At 25.2% G+C, this 21504-nt stretch overlaps 2 protein-coding genes across 5 annotated transcripts; both read right to left on the bottom strand.

Moving 5' to 3' along the window:
* Window positions 1-20: 20 nt before the first annotated feature.
* Window positions 21-4564, bottom strand: LOC132931836 (uncharacterized). The gene is made up of 9 exons (XM_060997872.1): window positions 4360-4564; window positions 3580-3670; window positions 3321-3473; window positions 2703-2838; window positions 2467-2594; window positions 2226-2348; window positions 1609-1773; window positions 1268-1498; window positions 21-199 (listed from the first exon to the last, which is right to left on the bottom strand). Exons 1-9 carry the CDS (start codon window positions 4483-4485, stop codon window positions 78-80), a joined length of 1275 nt encoding a protein of 424 aa, XP_060853855.1. The 5' UTR covers window positions 4486-4564; the 3' UTR covers window positions 21-77.
* A 2156-nt stretch (window positions 4565-6720) lies between these two features.
* LOC132932313 (thiamine transporter 1-like) lies at window positions 6721-20584 on the bottom strand. 4 transcript variants are annotated; one of them, XM_060998625.1, is made up of 10 exons: window positions 20272-20584; window positions 19897-20208; window positions 19671-19841; window positions 18590-18803; window positions 18414-18515; window positions 11515-11642; window positions 8802-8904; window positions 8227-8407; window positions 7804-7945; window positions 6721-6931 (listed from the first exon to the last, which is right to left on the bottom strand). In XM_060998625.1, exons 2-10 carry the CDS (start codon window positions 20020-20022, stop codon window positions 6818-6820), a joined length of 1281 nt encoding a protein of 426 aa, XP_060854608.1. In that variant the 5' UTR covers window positions 20023-20208; window positions 20272-20584; the 3' UTR covers window positions 6721-6817. The 4 variants fall into 4 exon arrangements, with proteins under 4 accessions (XP_060854608.1, XP_060854610.1, XP_060854609.1 ...); XM_060998627.1 differs by having other exon boundaries at window positions 19897-20126; XM_060998626.1 differs by having other exon boundaries at window positions 20356-20584.
* Between the last annotated feature and the right edge of the window lie 920 nt (window positions 20585-21504).

Raw genomic sequence — 21504 nt, 5'->3', positions numbered from 1 at the left:
TCTTTTATATATATACATATATATTTATATAAAATACATGTGGTAAATAAATCTTAAATAGAATGAAACTTAAATCTTTAAGCATAATTAGCATTACAAGGTTGTTGAATATAGTTTAAACAAAAACCACGATTACCCATGTCATTTGGCATTTCTACAGCATTTGTGTGAAATGATAACCGGAAAGGTCGGACACTACCTGTGAATAAAACGTTATTAAATAATTAGAATATTTATTGAATGAATAATTTTTAATAACAGATCATATTAAAAATGTATACATAAATTATATGTATATATTACATTTTCCCATCAATTATAATGATTCTTTTATTTATATATAATTTAAATTATTGTAAAAATCTAATAGTTACAGTTATATTATTGATAATACATTCAAAATACTTTTTAAAAATTATTGAGTCTCAATAAAGCATAAATAATAAAAATGTAATATCTATTTTAACAAATTAAGTGATTTAAATAGTAATCATTTTGAAAATATATTCAAATACTTAGTCAGTTATCAGTGCTAACATAAAATATGCTGGAACATATTAAACAGCACGTCTTTTCGCAGTAGATAACAGGTAAGAAATGAACATTTAAGTATAAATATAAGTAATGACATAAAATATTTTTAGAAGAGGGGCATTTTTTTTTAATAATGCAGTTATACAAAATCTTATTTTTGAAACTTTTTAGTATACTTAGAAACCATATATTAAAATTCTTGAAATTGTCTATTACTGGAGGAGTGACCAAACATTGTTCAACATTTTATTATTCTAATAATTCGTAAAAATTATCCAAGTATAATAAATACTAAATCCAATATGGTACCTAATTTATATTTTTATAAAACCAATTCTAAGGATATTATATTACATTATATTACACTTGAATAACTGAGAAACTACTCGTTAGAATTTTAAATTATAAGCATATAACATTTTTTTTAAGTTATCCATTAAACACTTAAAAGTACTCCTCCTTAAGTTCTAAGAAAAAATCTAAATAATTTTATAACGCAGTCTTGAGTTTGAAAAGTTCCAAAAATCAAAATTTGAATAAATTGATTATTAAAGAAAGAAATAGACTGAACGTGCTTGTTGAATCACTCTGTGACTAATATATTTATAACTTTATAAAGAAGAAAGAATTATAGAAGTACCTACTACATATAAAGGTATAGCAGTAAATTATATTATCATCGCGAATAAAAATAATATAAATAATTATGTATTAATATTCTAAACTTTCTTACTCATAACGGTCGTTGGAATTGTAGAATAATCTGTGTTTAATGTTCCTCCGCATAGTCTGTCCACGCAAGTATTCATGCCTGACGCCACGGGCCCTTGTTTACTCGAAACACATGGTATAATTAGGTAATCAGAATTACACGGACTTGATCCAACGCTACCCACATTTGCTTGTACTGGATTTTGACCCAGTGTATTTCCAGTCAGTGTGAACGCGTGACTTCTATTATTCACTACATTATATTTATGAAATGCGTTTTATTTATAGTTTCATATTTAGTTATTTCTCAGTATTCTTTCTCAACTGCTAAACACACATGACAACCGAAATTTAATCACTCACTTTGATCATCGCAAGCAGAATATTGCACAGAACAGAAATTTCGCTCCGTTCTCAAGCATATTGTGTAATCCTGATTCGACAAATGAAGGCCAGAATAGGATTCGTAATTAAACGACTTCAGTGTACCCGATACTCCGGTGTAATATTGCAAACAACCAGTGTCAGCTAGTTGAACACATAAAACATGAATTATTGTAAATACTTTAACAAAACGAAATATAAAAAATATGATATAGTTAATGACTACGATTTAGATCCATGTTTAAAAATGTCAAGAAAAATAAAGCTTCAAATAACAATAACATAAGAAATATTTCTTTAACACTTAAACAGCTATCACACAATTATCAAAAGACTAGTTTTAAATCATAAATAATTGAAACATCAATACCTACATTCTACAATAATATTCAATAGAGCGAAAAATTAATGAATAATGTAACCCAAAATACAAAATTATCAAATATTTGTAAATTAATTTATAAGTTAGTAACCTTAAATATTAGAAAAACAATTAATTATTTTTATTTTTACATTTAAAAAATCCATGCAATTTATTGTTGATGTTTAAAATTTATAAATTTATTAGTTATTGTATGTATATGTTTGTGATTAACCTTTTGTAATAGAGTCGCAAGGTATCTGACTAACTTTTATCTTCCAGTTTCTTTTTAAAAATATGCCACTTGTAACCATTGTTAATATAATTGGACTTGTGCCCGTGCCAGCATCCACATACACTATATTTAATCATGATATTAATTTTCGATTATTCATCCGTAAATCTTATAATTATAGATAAAAAAAAATCAAAATATACAAAAATTGGTAAAATTGTTTGTGTGATTGCATACGTACTGTGACTACCAGTGTTCAATCCACAAATAACAGGTACGGGATTCGAACCAGAGACAATAAACTGGTCATTGTCACATTGATGGTTGACTGGCTCAGGCCCCATTATAGAAAATCGCTCAAAATCCAATCTAAAAAATATAAGGTAATCAATATAATTATCAATTCAATGCCTTTCAATATATAAGGTACACACTGATAACGTAAAATTTGTATGCTTTTTTTCATAAACTACACACCTGAACTGACAAATAAACGGAGATAATTTGTGTATAGTCACTTGACACGTCCCGGTGTTATTTAAACCATCTGGGTATCCTGCATTCACGAAATACGTGCCGTTTTCTCGGATGGTCTGTCCACATGTAGACAACGCTAAATAAGTATAGTACGAGGATTAATTTAATCACATTAGTATAATATAACAATAAACGTAAACGTTAAATAATATTTGATAGGTATTATACGGTTTTAGTATTGATCTGACTATCTAAGGCACCGTAATAAATTTTTCATTTTTCAATTTTCACGGGTTGTATATATTATGATAGGTTAGGATAGGATCAATATCATTGGAATATTAAGATTTATCTGTGTAGGTGGAGGAATTACAACACTTGATACGTAGCCACGTAGGGATATTTTTCAATGTCTAATATTAATCGGCTACTTATTATTTTTTTTAATTTTTATCTATATTCGTTTTTATTTTATTTAACACTACAATCTTGTTATTATAAATACATAGAAAAAACCTCGGCCAACCTTCCAAGAAGATGATTTACTAATGCACCTCTATGGACCTATGGTGATGAAAGATATTGATATAGGTATTAGTCTATAATATTTTATCTTACATAGACAGCAAACGCCATATGAATTAGCACACGATCCAATAGGTACTCCTCGATGTTGATAGCATTCGGATGATGTCATGCAGATACCACTGTCTCCTGACGATGAGTAACATGGTTCGTTGTCGAATTTGACGATTGTGAACAGTGAGAGCACTAAAGTTAAACAAAAATTTAAAGACAACTATATTACAATTTAAGTTGGTCTCAAACAAAATGCGTAAAATAACTAAAATACAAATTTAGTATAGTGATGACTTACGGCGATTTTGTTTTTTTAAACTGGATTGTCGTTTTGTTCCTCTTAAAGGACGGTTACCCTTAAAGCTTTCAACCACCCTATCATTATTTGTCTAAAATAGAAAACAGAATATTTAATTTTTCCACAAAACAAGAAAAATAAATGTTAAAGAAAAATTAGAATGAGCCGAGTATAGGACCAGTATTTTGTAAAGTATACCATTTCGCGCTCCGCTTATAAATATTTTAAATGTTTAATTACTTATTAAGTTGTAACTCATAAACTACTCGTACAAAATTAGCTTTGATAGATCGAAATATATTAAACAATATTCTGCTGCCTGAATATGAAATTAAAAATAAATGTTGTCATTCAAAAAAAGTATAAAAATTAAATAAAATTTCATAAAAAAACTTTGTTTTATAACGACTTAAAATTTGAATATATTGATAAAACTCCAAAATATATTCTCCTTTTTTTATAATTATAAAGAATTAAAAATTAATGTTTTCATGATAAAATTTAAAAAATGATAACAATAAAACAGCAAAAATATTTATTTTTAGAAAAATTATATTTTTTAATAACTTAAACATGAAAATTTTTTTACTAAAAATTTAATAGTTTTTTAATTAATGAATGTCTTACTTTAAATGGATCATAAGCTTTGTATTGGTTTGGCACCCAATAGAGTGAATGAAATTTAATATATTAAAACTTACTACTAACGGAAATATCTAGGTACAATAAATTATTATTAGGAGTACCCTATAGGTAGGTATTATTTCTATATCTACTTACAGTGTTTGAATTTTGAGTATCAAACGAAAGACTCGAAGATGATATGACAATTGGTATTGCTAAGCTTGTTAAAATAAATAATTTTAGTTTTGAACTCATCGCGCATTTAAAAAACGATATTGACATTTCCAAAAAAAATTGCAAGTTTTCTATAACTACCAGCAACGACAAATTTTACTGACTAAAATATACATATGCAATGTTTGCATCTGAGTTCGTTATTTATATACAAAAAACAAATCCTATAAGGCTATTGTTTCGCTAAACACAATAATAATTTCCATTTTCACTATAAGTAGATACTTCAACAACAATGAATCCGGACAAACTCGTTATGCACACATAAACATTTTAAATCATTTAAATTACGTTCCAATGACTTCTTCTTTTATTTTTGAAACAATTTTCCGGTAAAGATTTAACAAATATTATTTTCGTTATACAACTATTAGATGTACATTGCACTACATAATGTGTTGATAGAATAAACTAGACTTTTTCGTTGGTACAAAACGAATTTGAAATATCCCATTCACATCTCAAAAGTGATTAAACATTTTAAATATACAGTTTCTCATTTGGCTATGGGCCCAAAAAAAAATGAAAAATATCCAAGAGCATAGTTAAATAAAATAATAAATATGCATAAATAAATAATTTAAGAAATATGTAAAACTTAAAAATAACTCAATAGCATTATTTACCGATATTATAGCTTACCAAACAGTATATATTAAGTCGTATTATATAATATACAAATTTAACTAAAATCTGCATTCTGCTTTGATGACTATGCCTATAATTTTTTTCCCCAGGTAGGAAATGAGTTTCCGGAGGTTTTTTTCCGTATACCGCAATTCATAGTTACAGCATATATATATATTAAATGTTATTTACTGAAAATGTATTATTTAATTTAGTATAAAATTGGAAATTTTTAATATAAATTTTACTTAAGAATTGTCATTTTTTTAATTCAATAAATTATTAGAAAGTTACATGATAATAATGAAAAATCAAGAAAATCAGAAAATGTATTCACGTACTTGTTGAATACCTGGCTATCAAGGTGCTTTTGAAAATCAGTTATTGAAAAGTAAAACTTTTTTTAATAAATAAACAATTGAAAATTAGGTATACTTACAATATTTTTTTAAAATACAAACATTGATATAACAAAATTAACATCAAAATTGAATAAGTAATTAACCATACAAAAACCCAAATATTTCGGGGGGTGTTTGAACACCTGATAAAATAAAATAACTGATAAAGAAAAGCTAAAATAGCAATTGTTTTCATTTTTGAAAGCAACTATAATATAATACTAACTTATAATATTATTAAGTATTGCTTTCAAAAAATATATTCAAAGCGGAAATTCTACTCAAATCTCTTATACAAATTCTATTAAAAACCGGTAGGTATACTTACTTTTGTTTCTTCGACTGATTTATTTTTAATAAAAAAAAAAACTACTGAATAATATAATTAAAACTATATGACACCATTGACACCTATAATAATTGTATATATTTAAGTAATTCAACCATTTTTTTAAATTTTTTACTGCTACAAAAATGTCTAATAATTTTGAATGTTAAACATAATTTTTTTAAATATTGAATAAAGTATTAATAATTATAATAAACTGAATGTTTTTTTTATCAAACAACACTTATTATTTCAAAATCTATTAATGTTTATAAAAATATTTATTTACATAATTTCCAGTCAAAACAAAACAATATTTTTTTTTTTTTAATTATATTTTAAATATTTGTTATCGTCATATTTTTTTCAAATTTTTTACATTTTTAATTTCATATTTTGAAGCAGAATATTTTTCGAAGTACTCATATTCAGCCATTTAGGTATACATGAAAATCGAAATTAGGACGAGTTCTTTTTGTGTTGTAAGTATTTAGAGTTTAGGTTAGAAGAATGGAGTAGTATAGGGATACCCAAAAAATGACGTTGATCTACTATACTCCACTCACGAAAACTTTAAAAACATATAACTCAAAAGCTATTCGTCCGAATTTCGATTTTCATGTATCAAATAAGTGAATTACTCCAAAAATTTTTCTGATTCAGAATATGAAATAAAAATATGCGTGTCATTTAAAAAAGTAAAAACTTAAAAAAATAACGGCAAAATATTATTGATATATTTAAAAAAATATATATTGTTTGATTTTGACTGGAAATTATGTAAAAAATATTTCAAAAACGACTAGATCTTTTAATAATGAGTATTTTTAAATAAAATAATTACTCTGTACATAGTTAATAAACTTATGTGAACTTGGTAGAATTGTGAAAGGAATAGGTTACAATCGATAACGATCAACACACGTGTTTGTTTTTAAAACGTTTTAATAAAATTACATACAAGTTATACAATAATTTTAATAGTAAAATATATGTGATTATGTCAAATATAAATCAATTTAATTTAATTTGATGTTGTAAAAATTCTATGTCTCATCATCGTGTTATATGTTGAGCACAATGCTCCGACGGTGAACAAGGCGCCGATTATTAAACAACCTCCGCTGTACACGTAAAACTAAAAAATTAAAAAGTATTTTTTATAGCCATACACAATATAAAAGATACAAAAATTATATTTTTTTTCTCTTAAAAGGAAAATGGAGGAATCATTTAGATATATTTTAGATTATAAACCATAAACCGTATGATTTCTTGGTCATGGGCAGATTTTAAATCTATGTTTAGACTTACTATTTAGCCCATACTTAGACCACATATTTAGTGGGTAAAATAATAAATTGTTTAATACGCAACTGACTTGGAAGCGAACTTTTTTTACAGGAGTTTAGAAATTTTTTGAAGCTTTTTATTTTAAGTCTGAGAGAAGGATATGCTTAAACGCAAATATAGTTACAGTAGCAATAGACAATTTGTGATGATATGGAGAGTATAATTGATTTATGTTAGAATACAGTTGGTACTGGATTTTTTGCTGCGCCACATAATTAGATGTACAGATGGGCACTAATAAGAGAGCTGCATAAAAGTTTTATTTAATGTAACAGTATGATACAAAATCACGTAGAGAGTCATGAATATTTTCATAATTAATACTTAATTTTGTTCTTCGTGTTTTTCCACTTTAGCAATAAAATAATTATAAGTATTTAGTTTTAAAAAGTATTGGGTGGTAGTTGGTAATAAAAATAGTAACACACAATTGTATTAATCCTACTCATTTCAACCTTGATGTACGTACAGTATATTATATATATATATACTTTAAATTAAACACTCGTACGAAAAATAAAAAAAATAAAACAGTATTTATAAATTGTAGAAAGTTATTAGAGAGAATTTATTATTGGGTAAACCTAATGTTCTATAATAGACTGTTTATAATGACAATTAAAATGTATAAATTATAATAATAATTAATAAGTTTACCTGTGTTCTAATGTCTAACATGAGTCCAACAGGACTATTTACAACTACTGTTAAACATGTTTGCAATAAGAGTGACATGAATGTGTTAACTCCAAAAACCAATGCATAGCTGTCAGCAGGTATATTTTTGGCTACTTCACAACTAAAATAAATAAATATGTTCTACATGAGTTGTTTAAATATCAACAAAATCGCATAGTTAAAATCAAAAAATAATGAAAAATTAAATTTTAAAAATAAAAATAAAAAAAATTAGACTATTATTAATACTATTTTATTAGATATTCCTTATTTTAAATAAAAAGAAAGTTTATTCATTTTTTATATAATAAATAGATATAATTTTAATATTTATTTTTTAAAACAAAGGAAAATAAAATGTATTCATTATTAAAATAATATTTAATATGTTGGATTACTTACTTCGCTGCAGTGGCCATAATATGATAAAATGTTCCAAACATAATGTAGCCAATATATGCGTGTGATAATAATTTTTCTTGAGCCATTATAAACAATAATAAACCTTGGCTAAAAGTTAAAATACCAACCAGCCACCAACTTGGAATTGTTATGATACCAACCAAATAAACTCCAAGTGTACCTTCAAAAAAATAAATGAATACAATATTATTAAAGTAGGCAGTAGCCATAGCAGTCATATTCATATAAGCTTTTAAAAATAAATGTAACGATAGGTAGTAGAGCTAATAACTATTGTATTAAACGAGATCAGTAGCACAATTGAGAGGATCCAAGGAGGGCTAAGCTCATATTTTAAGATTTCAGCCCCCCCTCGCCTTCCAAGATTTAAAAAAAATGAAAAAAAAAATGTAATAACACATTTTATTGTAATCATGATAATCCTCGTAGTTGTGCTGTTCTACATAAATATATTGTTATGCTTGGCAAATTTTTGGAATTAGCATAAGCATATTGAAAAAAAATCAAATCCATAAAAATAAATCTTTAAATAATGAAAATAATTATATACGTACTTATAATTGTATATATAGCTTCAACTAATCCATTATCGGTCACTTGTAAATCCGTGCCATTTCGGTAAATTTCTTGCCATAATGATTGGGAATACGCCATACACTATATAAATTAACATTGTTCAAAAATTAAAATTTAATACTTCAAATATTTTAGATAATAAATATGAGAAATAAAGTTAATTCAATTAATACATATTATTAACTTATATAAGCAATACATTTATATTTTCATGGATTATATAATTTAATGAAAAAAAACAATATATAATATGGCCTGTATTTTAGGAAATTTTACATTTTAGGTTTAAATTTTACCTTCAAAAAATTTAATCCATAAAGACTATAAACAATAATATCATTATTAACTTGCTATCTAATTATAAATTAATACCATTTAATAAAATTAAAATATGTCTACTGTATAAGTATTAAAAAATATAAATTTTTATCTTATTTATTAATTTAATTATATGTTTGATTTTTAATAAGACTATAGTTTAAATTATGTTACAACACTAATAACTAAACAATGCTTAAAAAACATTTTTTTAAGTATGTTGTATTAAGTTGCATTAACTTACATCACATTATTGATTTATTTAAATCTTTTATTTTCGAAGTTTTTAATTTCTTAACAATTTCAAAGCTATAAAAAGGTTAACTTTCACTATACTAAATCAACTATTACATTTTTGAACAACGGCTTGAATTTTTATTTAAAAATATAATAATTTTCAATTAATCACCATAACCAGCTATATATAATACTTTAAAACTTTGTGACTCGCGTCTCTGAAAAAGATCCTCTATATTAAATGGGTGAATTACATTTGTTTAGCTATTGGTATACTATAAGTATTATAACTTGATCAGGATGACCGCCGTACATTCCGTAGAAAATAATTTTAAATTTATACTTAATATTATGTATTACATACTATATCGTGCATTTGGTGTGTATTACTGGTTTCCTATAAAAAATATTAAATATTGTGCGACAGTATAATAAGTTATTATTAATAACTAATAATGCAGTTAAGCTTTTTGCCGAGTATTTAATGAAATCTGCATTATAAAACCGTCGATTTTGATAAACATATTATAATAAGTAATATATAGATATAACGATGCGAACAAAATATAACCATATAATGATTATTTTAATGAACATTTTTAAAATTATTTTTTTGATTTTTCACAAGTAATAAATTATCATAAATTATTCTAAATATCGAAAAATATAAAATTTAATTTAATTAGTCTATGTTGTCAGATTCAAACTAAATACAATACTTAGCTAATTCATGATTACATATGACTATAATATATTTTATAAACTTAATACATAGGTACCTAAAGATAAAAAAAAATCACTGTCGTACGTACATGTGTACCTACGACAATTGTGTAGAGGTACGGTTTCCCTGCAGTGTCAAAGAGTGGAACAGCATGGCGTCATGATGCCGCGCCGCGTCTAGACACTGCAGGGAAACCGTACCTTTATAGAATATAATAATAATACATAGTTTTTATTATTAAAAGAAAAACCTTTTATATGGTGGTCATTGAGAGTTTCAACATAAAATAGTAATATTATAGACTATAATTTATAGTATTCCATGATAAGTATCTACCTATACATTAGAACTGTAGTAAACTCTTTCAAGGATAAGTATGAAAACATAAGGAAATACGTAAAATCTATACAGACCGAAAAACTAACACCTTTAATAATAATATTTTAAAAATAATTACTGTGTTTGAAACCGTTATTATTATTTAAAATCAAATTTGATACGAACAGAAAAATAAGTATTATGAACTTTTACGTAGTTCATTGGTGACTTATAATCTGAAACAAAATCTATTTTTTACCGTCTAAATAAAAATGTTTTATTAATATGTTGTAAAAATATACGGAAGAACAATGATGTGGTAATTGATTTAACATCATAGAATGAACTTTTTAAGTTTTAAATAAACATGCGATCAAAACTAGTTTTTTATTAAAAATAACATCATCTATTTTTTATCAATTTAAATAAATATGTAATGAAATATTTAATACACCAAATTGTATTTTATAAATGTATCTTAATTAGGTATTACGATTTAAAATTTTGAAAGTTAACAGTTAATAGGGGCAGACTAAAGTAGCACACAAGTCGGACATTTTTAACACCAGCTACAATTTATACACTAAAAATAATCTTTTAAGCTTTCATTTATTATCAAATTATTTTTTAATTGTATTTATATAAATACTAAGATATTTCAATGAAAGTGTTAATTAATTAATGTCATCGTATATTTTATAGGGGATAATTAAATTTAAATAAGATAAGCAATCCCCATTTTGAAAAAAATAAATTTAATTCTGATTATGAAACTGTCCGGCCTGGCATCTTTTTAAAGATCTACCCCAGGAAAAAATAGAAATAAGAAGAACATTAAATGAGCGTTTGAATCATAGACGCTGTAATTACCATGTATATCTGCTTTGTTGTAGATTTTACGAGACAATGTTTTACATGTGTATGAGAAAGTCATGATGAAACAGAGCATAAACCTATATAGATCATAATCATAATATTACAATATAATTATTTTTATAACTATTATACTATAAAAAAAAAAGTATTCCTATTCAAAATATATGTCTTATTTCTTATAAATTATTCAACTTGATTATTACAAAATTAATCCGAACCTGATAATAAAAGCATGTGCCTAAAGCCCACCAGATGGACCACTGAAGAACATAACGGTTTGTGAAAGCCGTAATGAAGTCGGACCACAGTCTTTGACACACAGTTTTAGGTTTGGATACATTAACATCTATGAATTATATATATTTATATATTTATATATACACATAAGTATTATATATGCAAAAGATGTATTTTAAGTACATATAGCTGTTTGTAAACTACTCTGAAAAAAATGTCAAATCACCATGTTAGTCAAACTCCACAACCCTTATAATTGATTTTATTAATATTAGTATTTATAAAAATAATAATCTGTACCTATATAGGTACAATTTACATAAATACTTATTTACGCATACCTAATACAATATTGTAATTAGAACTTTTTCTATTTCATCTCTTCAACGTTTAAATATAAAAATTAAATATTTTTATTTTTATTTAACATTGAAAAGCTATTTGATAGTAAAAGTCGAAGGTTTAAATTTAGTTTATTAAATTAGTTAGTAAGCAAGTCAACCAGTCAGAAAATACATTTTATGTTATATTCATCAGGACAATATCAAATTACAAATGTATACACTTATAATTACATAATTATATACCAAGTATTATTTTACTATATTAATATTGTACGAAAAAAAAACAAGAAAATTTCTGTGAATTTAATAGATAAAAAAAATCTGTATAAAAACACCAAATAAATTGTTTTATTTTTTAATCTAATATTAAAAAAACACAAGAAGTTGACTCTTAGATAGTAGCTATTAACTTGTATTTAAATTAAATGTATCTATAGGCATTTGGCATAGTTAGTAATTATATTAATATTCTATGCAAAGTCGCACATTTAAAAGATCGTGAAATGCATAAAATATTAAGTATACAGGTCTCAGATTCTGAGCAAAGTGATTCTAATAATAATACTTCTAAGTTTCTAATAGAACAAAAAAAATTGAATTATTCTTTAACATTGATAATCGTTTTTGGTATAAAACTTGGTATTGTAAGTATTTTGGAAAGAGGGAAAGTAATAGAAAATTTCAAATAGTTTTTTTTTTAGTACACAATAGAAAAAACTAGAAAAAAAGAGAATATTTACGTAACAATACGATCAAAATCAATTTTTTTTTTTGTTGTAATTCAATAATGAAAAATTTAAGTTTAAAGGCAATAATTTAATTTACATTCTTAACTTATTATATAATTTTCTATATAAATTGGCTTTAGAACTATTTATAGGAATATGAATTTATTTATCAATTAATGTGAAAGAAATGTTGTTCTTTGATAAAAAAAATAAATACAAATTCGTACCTGATAAATTATTATTACAAATAATGACATAATAGGCATTTGAAGAAATTTAAACTAGAATAAAATTATGTATTTTAACAATAAATAAAGATGTTAATTATTTTGTAATAAATCAATAACATTATAAATGGGGACTTAACCATTTACATATATTATATTATTAATTATTTTATAATGAATTTTATGATACACAATAATATTTTAAATAAATTACTAATAATCATATCCAAAAATATATGAAATATACTTAGCGCTATAGCTGTCAAACCGTTACCGCTCGGAATTGTTTTTTATATACAATTACATGTCATATAATTCAAATTTAACAGTCATATTAGTGACCAACTCGACATGTAATATACAACAAAGTGGACTCACTTGCCTATCTTTTTTTATGAACATTTGAAGCTTACATTTTTACTATTATATTATATTCAGACGTAAAATAACAATTTTAAAATAATTTTGTTTTAATTTAATAAATATAATTAATAATGCAATGTTTCGAGTTCTTGATAAGAAATAGGATAAAAATTAACTTAAAAGTTAATAACAATAATAAATTATGCAATGTTTTAATAAACTATAATATACATGACATGTTTTTAGTAAAAATTATTTCCACCTACGGTATTATGTATTACAAATACGCAATAACAATATAAGTATATTAGGAGATATCCTAAAAAATATAGGCAAGGTTGGGTTAGCTTACTCTAAACTTTCTCGGCTCAGAATCGTATTTCGCGTACAATAATTATCATTGAATTCAAATTTAACAAAATGGATATTGATAGTAAAAAGTAACATGTTTTTATATGTCATCATAAACATTTTTTATAACACAATCTTTAAATAAAATCGTGAAATAATAAATTAATATTTTAACTAAGTATAAATTATGAATCGCAGATGAAAGGTCCGTTTTAAAAAAAGTTGGACAAAAAGTCCGGATTCAGTTTTTATAGTCGGACAAAAGTTCGAGCACATTTTTAGTGTCAGACAAAAAGTCTAAAAACACAAAATATTTACGTACCTATAACTAAAAAAAATATAATAGAAATCCACAGTTAGGTATCTATATTCTATAGTAATGACAAATTTATATTTTTTGTTATAGTTTTAGTTTAGTTGACGTGTTTATAAATAATATAAAATTCATTATTTGTTGAAATGTATTTAGTTAGAAATAAATGTTGATATTGTTGTTCCTAAGGTATCGTGCAGTGATTCTATGTTAATATTTTTAAATACATGTATCTACGTATCATTGGCGCAACTAGTGGGGGAACTTAGTGGAGCTTAGCCCCTCAAAATATATTTTAGGGCTCCCAAATTGTTTTGATTATTTAAGATTAAATAATAACTTAAGCATAAAATAGTGAGAATTTGAGATATATCCTATGCAATATGACGTAGAGAATTATTATAACAAAATTATTCAAAAGTAAATTGTATAAATATAAAATATTAAAGTTTATTTTGCAATATACATATTATAATTTAATAAAAATATTTTTATCTAATAAATATGTGAGCAGCGGCATCGATCAGCGGCATTGTGGCGGTCGCTGTTCAATATTTTAGTTTTATTTTGGTGAGTAAAAATGAACAAAAAAACTTATTTAGTACTTTTAATATACCAAAAAAATTATCGGTATTTGTACAATTGTTATTATTAATATAAAAATAATCCAGACGATCCTCCTAGTTTTTTGGAATGCATGAAAGTAAATAAATTAAATTAGGTACTTATTTGTGGACCAGCAGCCCCCCTAATATTTTAGACCTAGTTGCGCCAATACTATGCTACGTACCTATTAAAATTAATAATAAATTACATAATTATAAATAAAAATAAGAAAATAGAGAAAAAAATATAATAATATAATGTGTATAATATATAATGTCTATAAACATTTTTAAAATGTTTAAAAACCTATTCATTTTATAAAATATTTTGTATTTTCGGACTTTTTGTTAGACTATAAAAACTGAATCCGGACATTTTGTTCAACTATTTTTAAAACGGACTTTTTTACCGATTACCATAAGTCCATAAATTATATATTCAGTCACTAGTTATACCTAATATACCTTAGCATATTCTATAATTTTAGCTAACATCGAATGTGTACTTATCGTATATATATAATACAATAAAAAATTATTGGAATTAAATTTTTGTGATTAGATATTGATTTAGTCAATGCACATGCATAGTTAAGTAATGCAAAATATTAGTCAGAAACTACACGTGCTAATTTATACTAGGTTCAAGCCTACTGATATCACTTATAGGCTACAAGTTATAGCTATACAATTATCTACCAATAATTAACCTAAAATAAGTATCGAACATTCCTCAACCAATTAAACCGTAGGTACATTTTGCACACAGAGTGGGAAAAAACCTAAACTGGCTTACTGATGACGCTACTCATTCGTGTGGCGGGGTGATTGCGGTCCAGCCTACCGAACCACACTTTGGTGATTAGTGATGACTCAATATTATGAGCTGATCATAGATAAAGTTGGCGCCCAGTATTGATCACTATACAATGCATGTTTCTGATACCTTTCAGTAAATGTTGCATAGGACTAGCATTTCAAACAGTGGGGTATTTTTTTTGGGGGGGGGATAAAAACGGAAAATATCTAGATTCTAGACTCATTCTAAGAACAAGGCTGTTACTATTATTAATATTTAATTGCTTATACAAAATATACCAGAATTATCCAGCTCGATGATCGTGAATATTCAATAACAACACACTCCTTATTTGTTATAAATAAAGTGGGTACTAATTTACTATTTATCTTAATTTAAAAAATTAATATTAGGCATTAGTGCTAAATGCATAACCATAAATTATATTTTAATGATAAAGTAGTGCATATTAAAAAATCAACCCCCCCTCCCCCTCATGACAGAATCATTTGACCGCCACTGTACACTGATGAACTTGAATTAGTGCGGATAAAAGCGAATTGGATAATTCTATCAGATTACTAGTCTCGACCGGGAGATCAATCCGTAACGTGGGTCGGCTTCACCACTCGATTATGATTCAATGATTGTATACCTCCATATCACATAAATAGCTTTAAGGCAAATATAAGGTGCATGGTTGTATATACATCATGCATTAAAACTAAAAGATACTCGTGGCACACCCTACCACAAAGATTGCAATATTCCAATGCACTTATCGGGTTATCTTTTTTATTTAGTTCTAGATGTAAATGGCTAAAGCAGCTCAAGGCACGACTAAAGTTTTTCAAAGTATTGTGCTGTAATCATTTAACGATTTTAGGAGTTAATTAAATCTAGTTGACTTTCCACTATAAAGCATCAACATTGCAAATTAACTATATCAAAAATAGATAACAAAGTAATATTTTAATACATGATAATAAATATACAATATATCCCTTATATAATATATTACATTGTTTTGGATTTTAAACAAAGGAAGCTAGAAAGCTATTAATTGTAAAAATATTATATGCGTGTGGATTGTTTTTAAATAATTAAAAGGCCACAATGATTCAAATACCATCAATTTTTAAGAATCTATGTTTTTACAGATTAGAAAATATGTATACCTATAACATATTTTACTTGAAACAATTTAACTTCTCAAAACATTCGAGTGAATCTCAAAAAATAACATAATAAAAAGCAAGCGTAAATATTTAAGAAGCCGCTACACCAACATTTGTTTTCTCTGTTTATCTCTCACATAATATAGGAACAAAGATATTCCATATTTCTACAATTATAACTATCTGATTAAGAAGAATATTTCCTGTGCATTGACCTGATAGATTTTTAATATTTACATTTTTTATTAATATAAGCATGTTTTAATTTAAAATAATTTTGATTATTTTTTACCATTAATAGCTTATTCAAAAATGTAAATATTAAAAATCTATCAAGTCAATGCACAGTAAATGTTCTTCTTTAATTCTTTATAAAATATATAAAAGTGCCTTTTTGCCCTAAACTGAACCAAAGTTGTATTTTTTTTTTATATAATCATGGAAATACAAAATATTTTTGTTCCTATATTATGTAGAAGATAGACAGAGAAAACAAATGTTGGTGTAGCAGCCCCTTAATAACATCAACAATATTAAATACAATTTGATATCAATTTTTAAATTGACAATAATTTTCACATTTATGTGCAATAAACATCAACACTATTTAAAACAAAACAATAAAATATTATTTTGTACCGAGGTAAGCAAAGCAATATATATTCCATTAATAGGAATATAACTTACTTAAAAATATTTTAAATTTATTCTGTAATCTATGGTATGGTATATTAGTATGATATAATACCCTGTATTTTAATATAATATTATATAATGACATATTATGTATTTATGTATTACTATTGTAAACAGTGAGTCAACAATAACTAAACAAATTCAGCATAGAGTTATTCAATTTTAATAGTGTTTTATTTTAATGTTTATGAATTTAAATACTGTAATACTCAATATTCATATTTAAGAAATATTCAAATATATATAAATAAATAAATTGGTAAAAATAATTAACAATATGGATTGGATTTACAATTATTGTAAAATGGACAACAGACACAAATAGAGAAATATAGAAAAACTGCAAACCAATCTGATAATTGGCAACAAAGACAAAAAGAAAATTGAATAAGATTGATACACAAATAGGAATCACTTAAAATTACTAAAAACAAATATACAAATTTACAACATGTGACACTGCCAACAACAGAACAATGCATTCATTCATTATGCATCTTGAAATAAAATCAGATTAATAACTATCAAGCAATATGAAATACTCAAATATTAAAATAACAAAAATCCTTCATACATTTTTATTTTTCATATTAATTGTATGTGAATTACAAAAATGACTGCAACAAAATGTAATAACATTTAATCTATCATTTAATAGCCATCAATTTTACATAATAAAGTATCTCTTATATTAAACTAATAAACAGATCCTCAGGTTACCATACTCAAGATTTTTTGTTCACACATACACAATTTGAATTTGATGACAGTAATAATTATTAATCACTGTTATCGATCAAAGACTTAAGACTATTTGTCCTAACCACTAGTATATAAAACTAAAATTGTCACCAAAATAATTGATCAGCTACAAATCTTATGATACACAACTTTATCTAAAAACTATCATAATAAAATTTGAAAAAAAACATCATAATTGTAACATATTTGTAAGTTGTAACAAAATAATATACATTAATAATATATAATCTAACATAAAAAATAGTTTTGGAGGGAACTCCTGGGTGTGCCACAGTCATCATGTATAGTATATTATATAATAATTCATCTTGGATTTAATAATGTTATTGAATAATTATTTCAAAATTATTAATTGTTAGCACTAATATTTGCTTCAATTGGAAAATTAAAAAATAATGCATTTTATTTTTAATCTATACATTATCTATAACTGTAAATTTTAAGCTTATAAAACAATAAAATAAGCCAAACAAATTGAAAATTGTATTTTATTGAAAATTAATGTCTCTTTTACCTGCATTATCTCGTATGTATGTATGTTCAGAGCTTTGATGAAAATATAAGCTACTTTTAATTGAAGGTAATCCAAAAGCCCAAAATATTGATGCAGTTGCACCTGTAATGAAATAAGCATATTAATTTAATTCATTAAAAACCTCAAAAAAATAAGATAATAATAAAATCTCTTACCAGCTAATGTTAAATAATTTAAATGAGACACAGTTAATATATGGTTATCAATTAATGTTTGAGCAAGCAAAGCCGATACAAGTCGGCCTATAAGACATGCCATTTTCATGTGGCTGGAAACGGTTTTGTAATATTTTTTATCTACTTTTGAGTAAACGTATGTATAGTATGCAACTTCGCAGGCTGTCATGGTGCCGTAAAATACTTCCATTATCTATATCAAACAACAATTTTATTAGAAATATTAAATTGATCAATTTAAAGATTCAATAAAATTAAATGAACCAACCATGAGCTACTAAATCATGTTTAAGGTACCTTTAACTCACTAATGATTTATTAAATGTTTAGTGATTGTTTGTGCAACCCAGCACTATTATATTAATTATTAATAAAATAAAATAAGAAGCTAGGGATTTAAAATTTAAAATAATATCCTAATAAAAAGTTGACTTGGATTAAAATAATATAATATATATATATATTTAATTTTACATTCAGAAGAATCCATTTTACTCTGTTATTTCAAATATTTAAGTGAATTAACTTATGGCTAAATTGAAAGGTATGAATATTATCTAGTGCCCTAAATTATATTTTGATTTTGAAACAAGTTATTGATCATTTTAAAATTTAAAACTGTACATTATTGTACATAATGGTGTACTGAATAATATTCTCATTATGTAAATTTCACTTAAGAAAAAAAAAATATTTTTATGATTTAATATGGATTAATAATTTTATTTTGTGGAACTTTTGATTTAAAATATTTCTCTTTTAATGTCCGCAAGACAGCTAAGTAAATATAAAGCAAGAGAAAAAATTAAAATTAAAAGTATAGGTAATTATTAGGTTATATTATATTTGCTACAAATTATTTAAAAATGTTAATCAAAAATAATTATTAGGTATGAGTGTAGTTAATAATACAAATGAGTAAATTATTCTGATAACAACATCAAGATTATTATTTTTTTCCTAAATTATGAGATTAACATATATATACCTAATTTAAATATTTAAATAGCTTGAAAACTAATTATTACATTTTTAAATAATTATTTAATGACTTACCCACCTTCATGTCAGTCTTTGTTCGAGTAAAAATCAATAATATCTGAACCGTAAAACTTGATAAAGCATTTAGGACAACAATTGGTTTGTAACGTAAATAGTCAGTAACCAAAAACATAATAATTGTGAGGCCAAGACAAGTATAAGTTGATACTGGAAATATTTCTTGATTCACCTAAAGTAAAAATTTATTTAAAAACCTTCAACGCTGTGTTGGATAAAACACTTACTTCTTGATTTGTAAAATTCATTGGTGGATTTGTCAAGTATTGAATAATGTAAGGATCTTCGGGTCGAAATTCCTTCAGAAATCCAAACACAGCAATCCATATAGACTGAATCAGCCATTTCTCCATTTTTCAAAATATTTTCAAAATTATCTTTTAAACTCTAGTACATATTTTTCTTGTTGTACAGCAGACTTCGGTTAAGAATCACATGAATCATTCTGCACATGTATCTACAATACGTATATGTAAAATGTCTGACATGTTACACCATTATATATTTTTTAAATCCATAATATTAACTCGAGTAGGTACCTATTTAAGATAAGATAAATAAATAAATATAATATAAATAGAAGTATAATATTAATGATATACCTATTGGCTATTTGTAAATTATTGAAATAAATTGCGCGTAAATAAAATCCAGACACTTTTTTTTTATTTTTTGTTACCACTTACTTTTCTTATAGCTTTATCTAAACATGACCTCGAATACCGGTAATCAATAAAAATATATAAATTAAAAACGGATAAAGCGATTTAAGCTTATTATCTACTAAATTACTGGGTATACATCACCAAGTACTCAGTAAGAACGAAGAATTAATCTGTGGAAGAAATAGGCACTTTGGTCTTTCGTTACAATCAAATAAACGTGATCATATTATTATTATGACAACGGTCGTAATTTTTTTGATAACTGATAACCAATTACCACAATGATAATGATGATGTAATAAATAATAAATCTGCGATAATAGATAACCTAAATAGCACATCGTGAAAAAATCACTCGTATCACTCGTCTCGTATCCACAGGGCACAGAATCCGATAGATTAATTATTAATTAATGTAACAAATTTTATAAATTTATAATCTATTTAAAATTATAGAGCCACTGGTTAGGTGTTTCAATCCACCTAATTTACTATATTCATAATCCTTTGACCCATAAAATAGTCAATAATGTATATAACTATGGACCATAGACGAATACCTATTACCTAGACAATTTCACGGTATAATTACATTTTTTTTTTTTTAAACACCCCGGTCTGTGTGCAGCTGCGTCCTGCGTGCACGTAAAGTCTACCTCTGCCACGCTCGGTATCACGGTATCTATTATCTTAGTGATTACACCACGTCTCAACAAGACTAAATTTAATTATATTGGCGGTAAACACTTTAAGGTATATCTCACGGCTTAAGCATATTTTAAGCCATGGTACATCATCTTTAATCGTGATGGTAGAGTCGGTGGTTGTTTTCATGTCTCGTGGTATACACAATGTGTATTACGTATATTATAATATTGTCTATGAGTAAGAGTATATCGTTATATCTATATAGTGGTCAAATCACACTCGTCAAAATATTCCGTGCTCGTATCATAGAACTATCGTATTTTCCACGGCAACACGGTATAGTTACGTTTTACGTTCATATCTATAATAATTAATTGTGGTGGTATTTACTATTTACTAAGTACCAATAGCAAACCCATGACACCGACACCTAAACATGTTTCACGTAGGCGCAATTCGGGAGAGGGGGATTGTGCTTAGCACCCCCAAATTGTTACATTTTAGTTGTAATAAGTAATAACC

The sequence above is a fragment of the Rhopalosiphum padi genome, chromosome 1, assembly GCF_020882245.1.
Source record: "Rhopalosiphum padi isolate XX-2018 chromosome 1, ASM2088224v1, whole genome shotgun sequence".
Taxonomy (NCBI): Eukaryota; Metazoa; Arthropoda; class Insecta; order Hemiptera; family Aphididae; genus Rhopalosiphum; species Rhopalosiphum padi.
Note: the sequence above shows the minus strand (reverse complement) of the source record. Positions and strands in the feature narration are given on the sequence as shown.

Coding starts and splice junctions, on each gene's coding strand:
- LOC132932313 (XM_060998625.1), bottom strand. CDS start 20,022: ATGGAGAAATGGCTGATTCAGTCTATATGGATTGCTGTGTTTGGATTT. Junction 8,905..11,514: donor GCACATGCTTTTATTATCAG/GTTCGGATTAAT, acceptor TAATTTATATAG/TGTATGGCGTATTCCCAATC. Junction 6,932..7,803: donor TGTTAGACATTAGAACACAG/GTAAACTTATTA, acceptor TTAATTTTTTAG/TTTTACGTGTACAGCGGAGG.
- LOC132931836 (XM_060997872.1), bottom strand. CDS start 4,485: ATGTCAATATCGTTTTTTAAATGCGCGATGAGTTCAAAACTAAAATTA. Junction 2,839..3,320: donor ATATGGCGTTTGCTGTCTAT/GTAAGATAAAAT, acceptor ATACTTATTTAG/CGTTGTCTACATGTGGACAG. Junction 2,595..2,702: donor CCGTTTATTTGTCAGTTCAG/GTGTGTAGTTTA, acceptor TATATTTTTTAG/ATTGGATTTTGAGCGATTTT.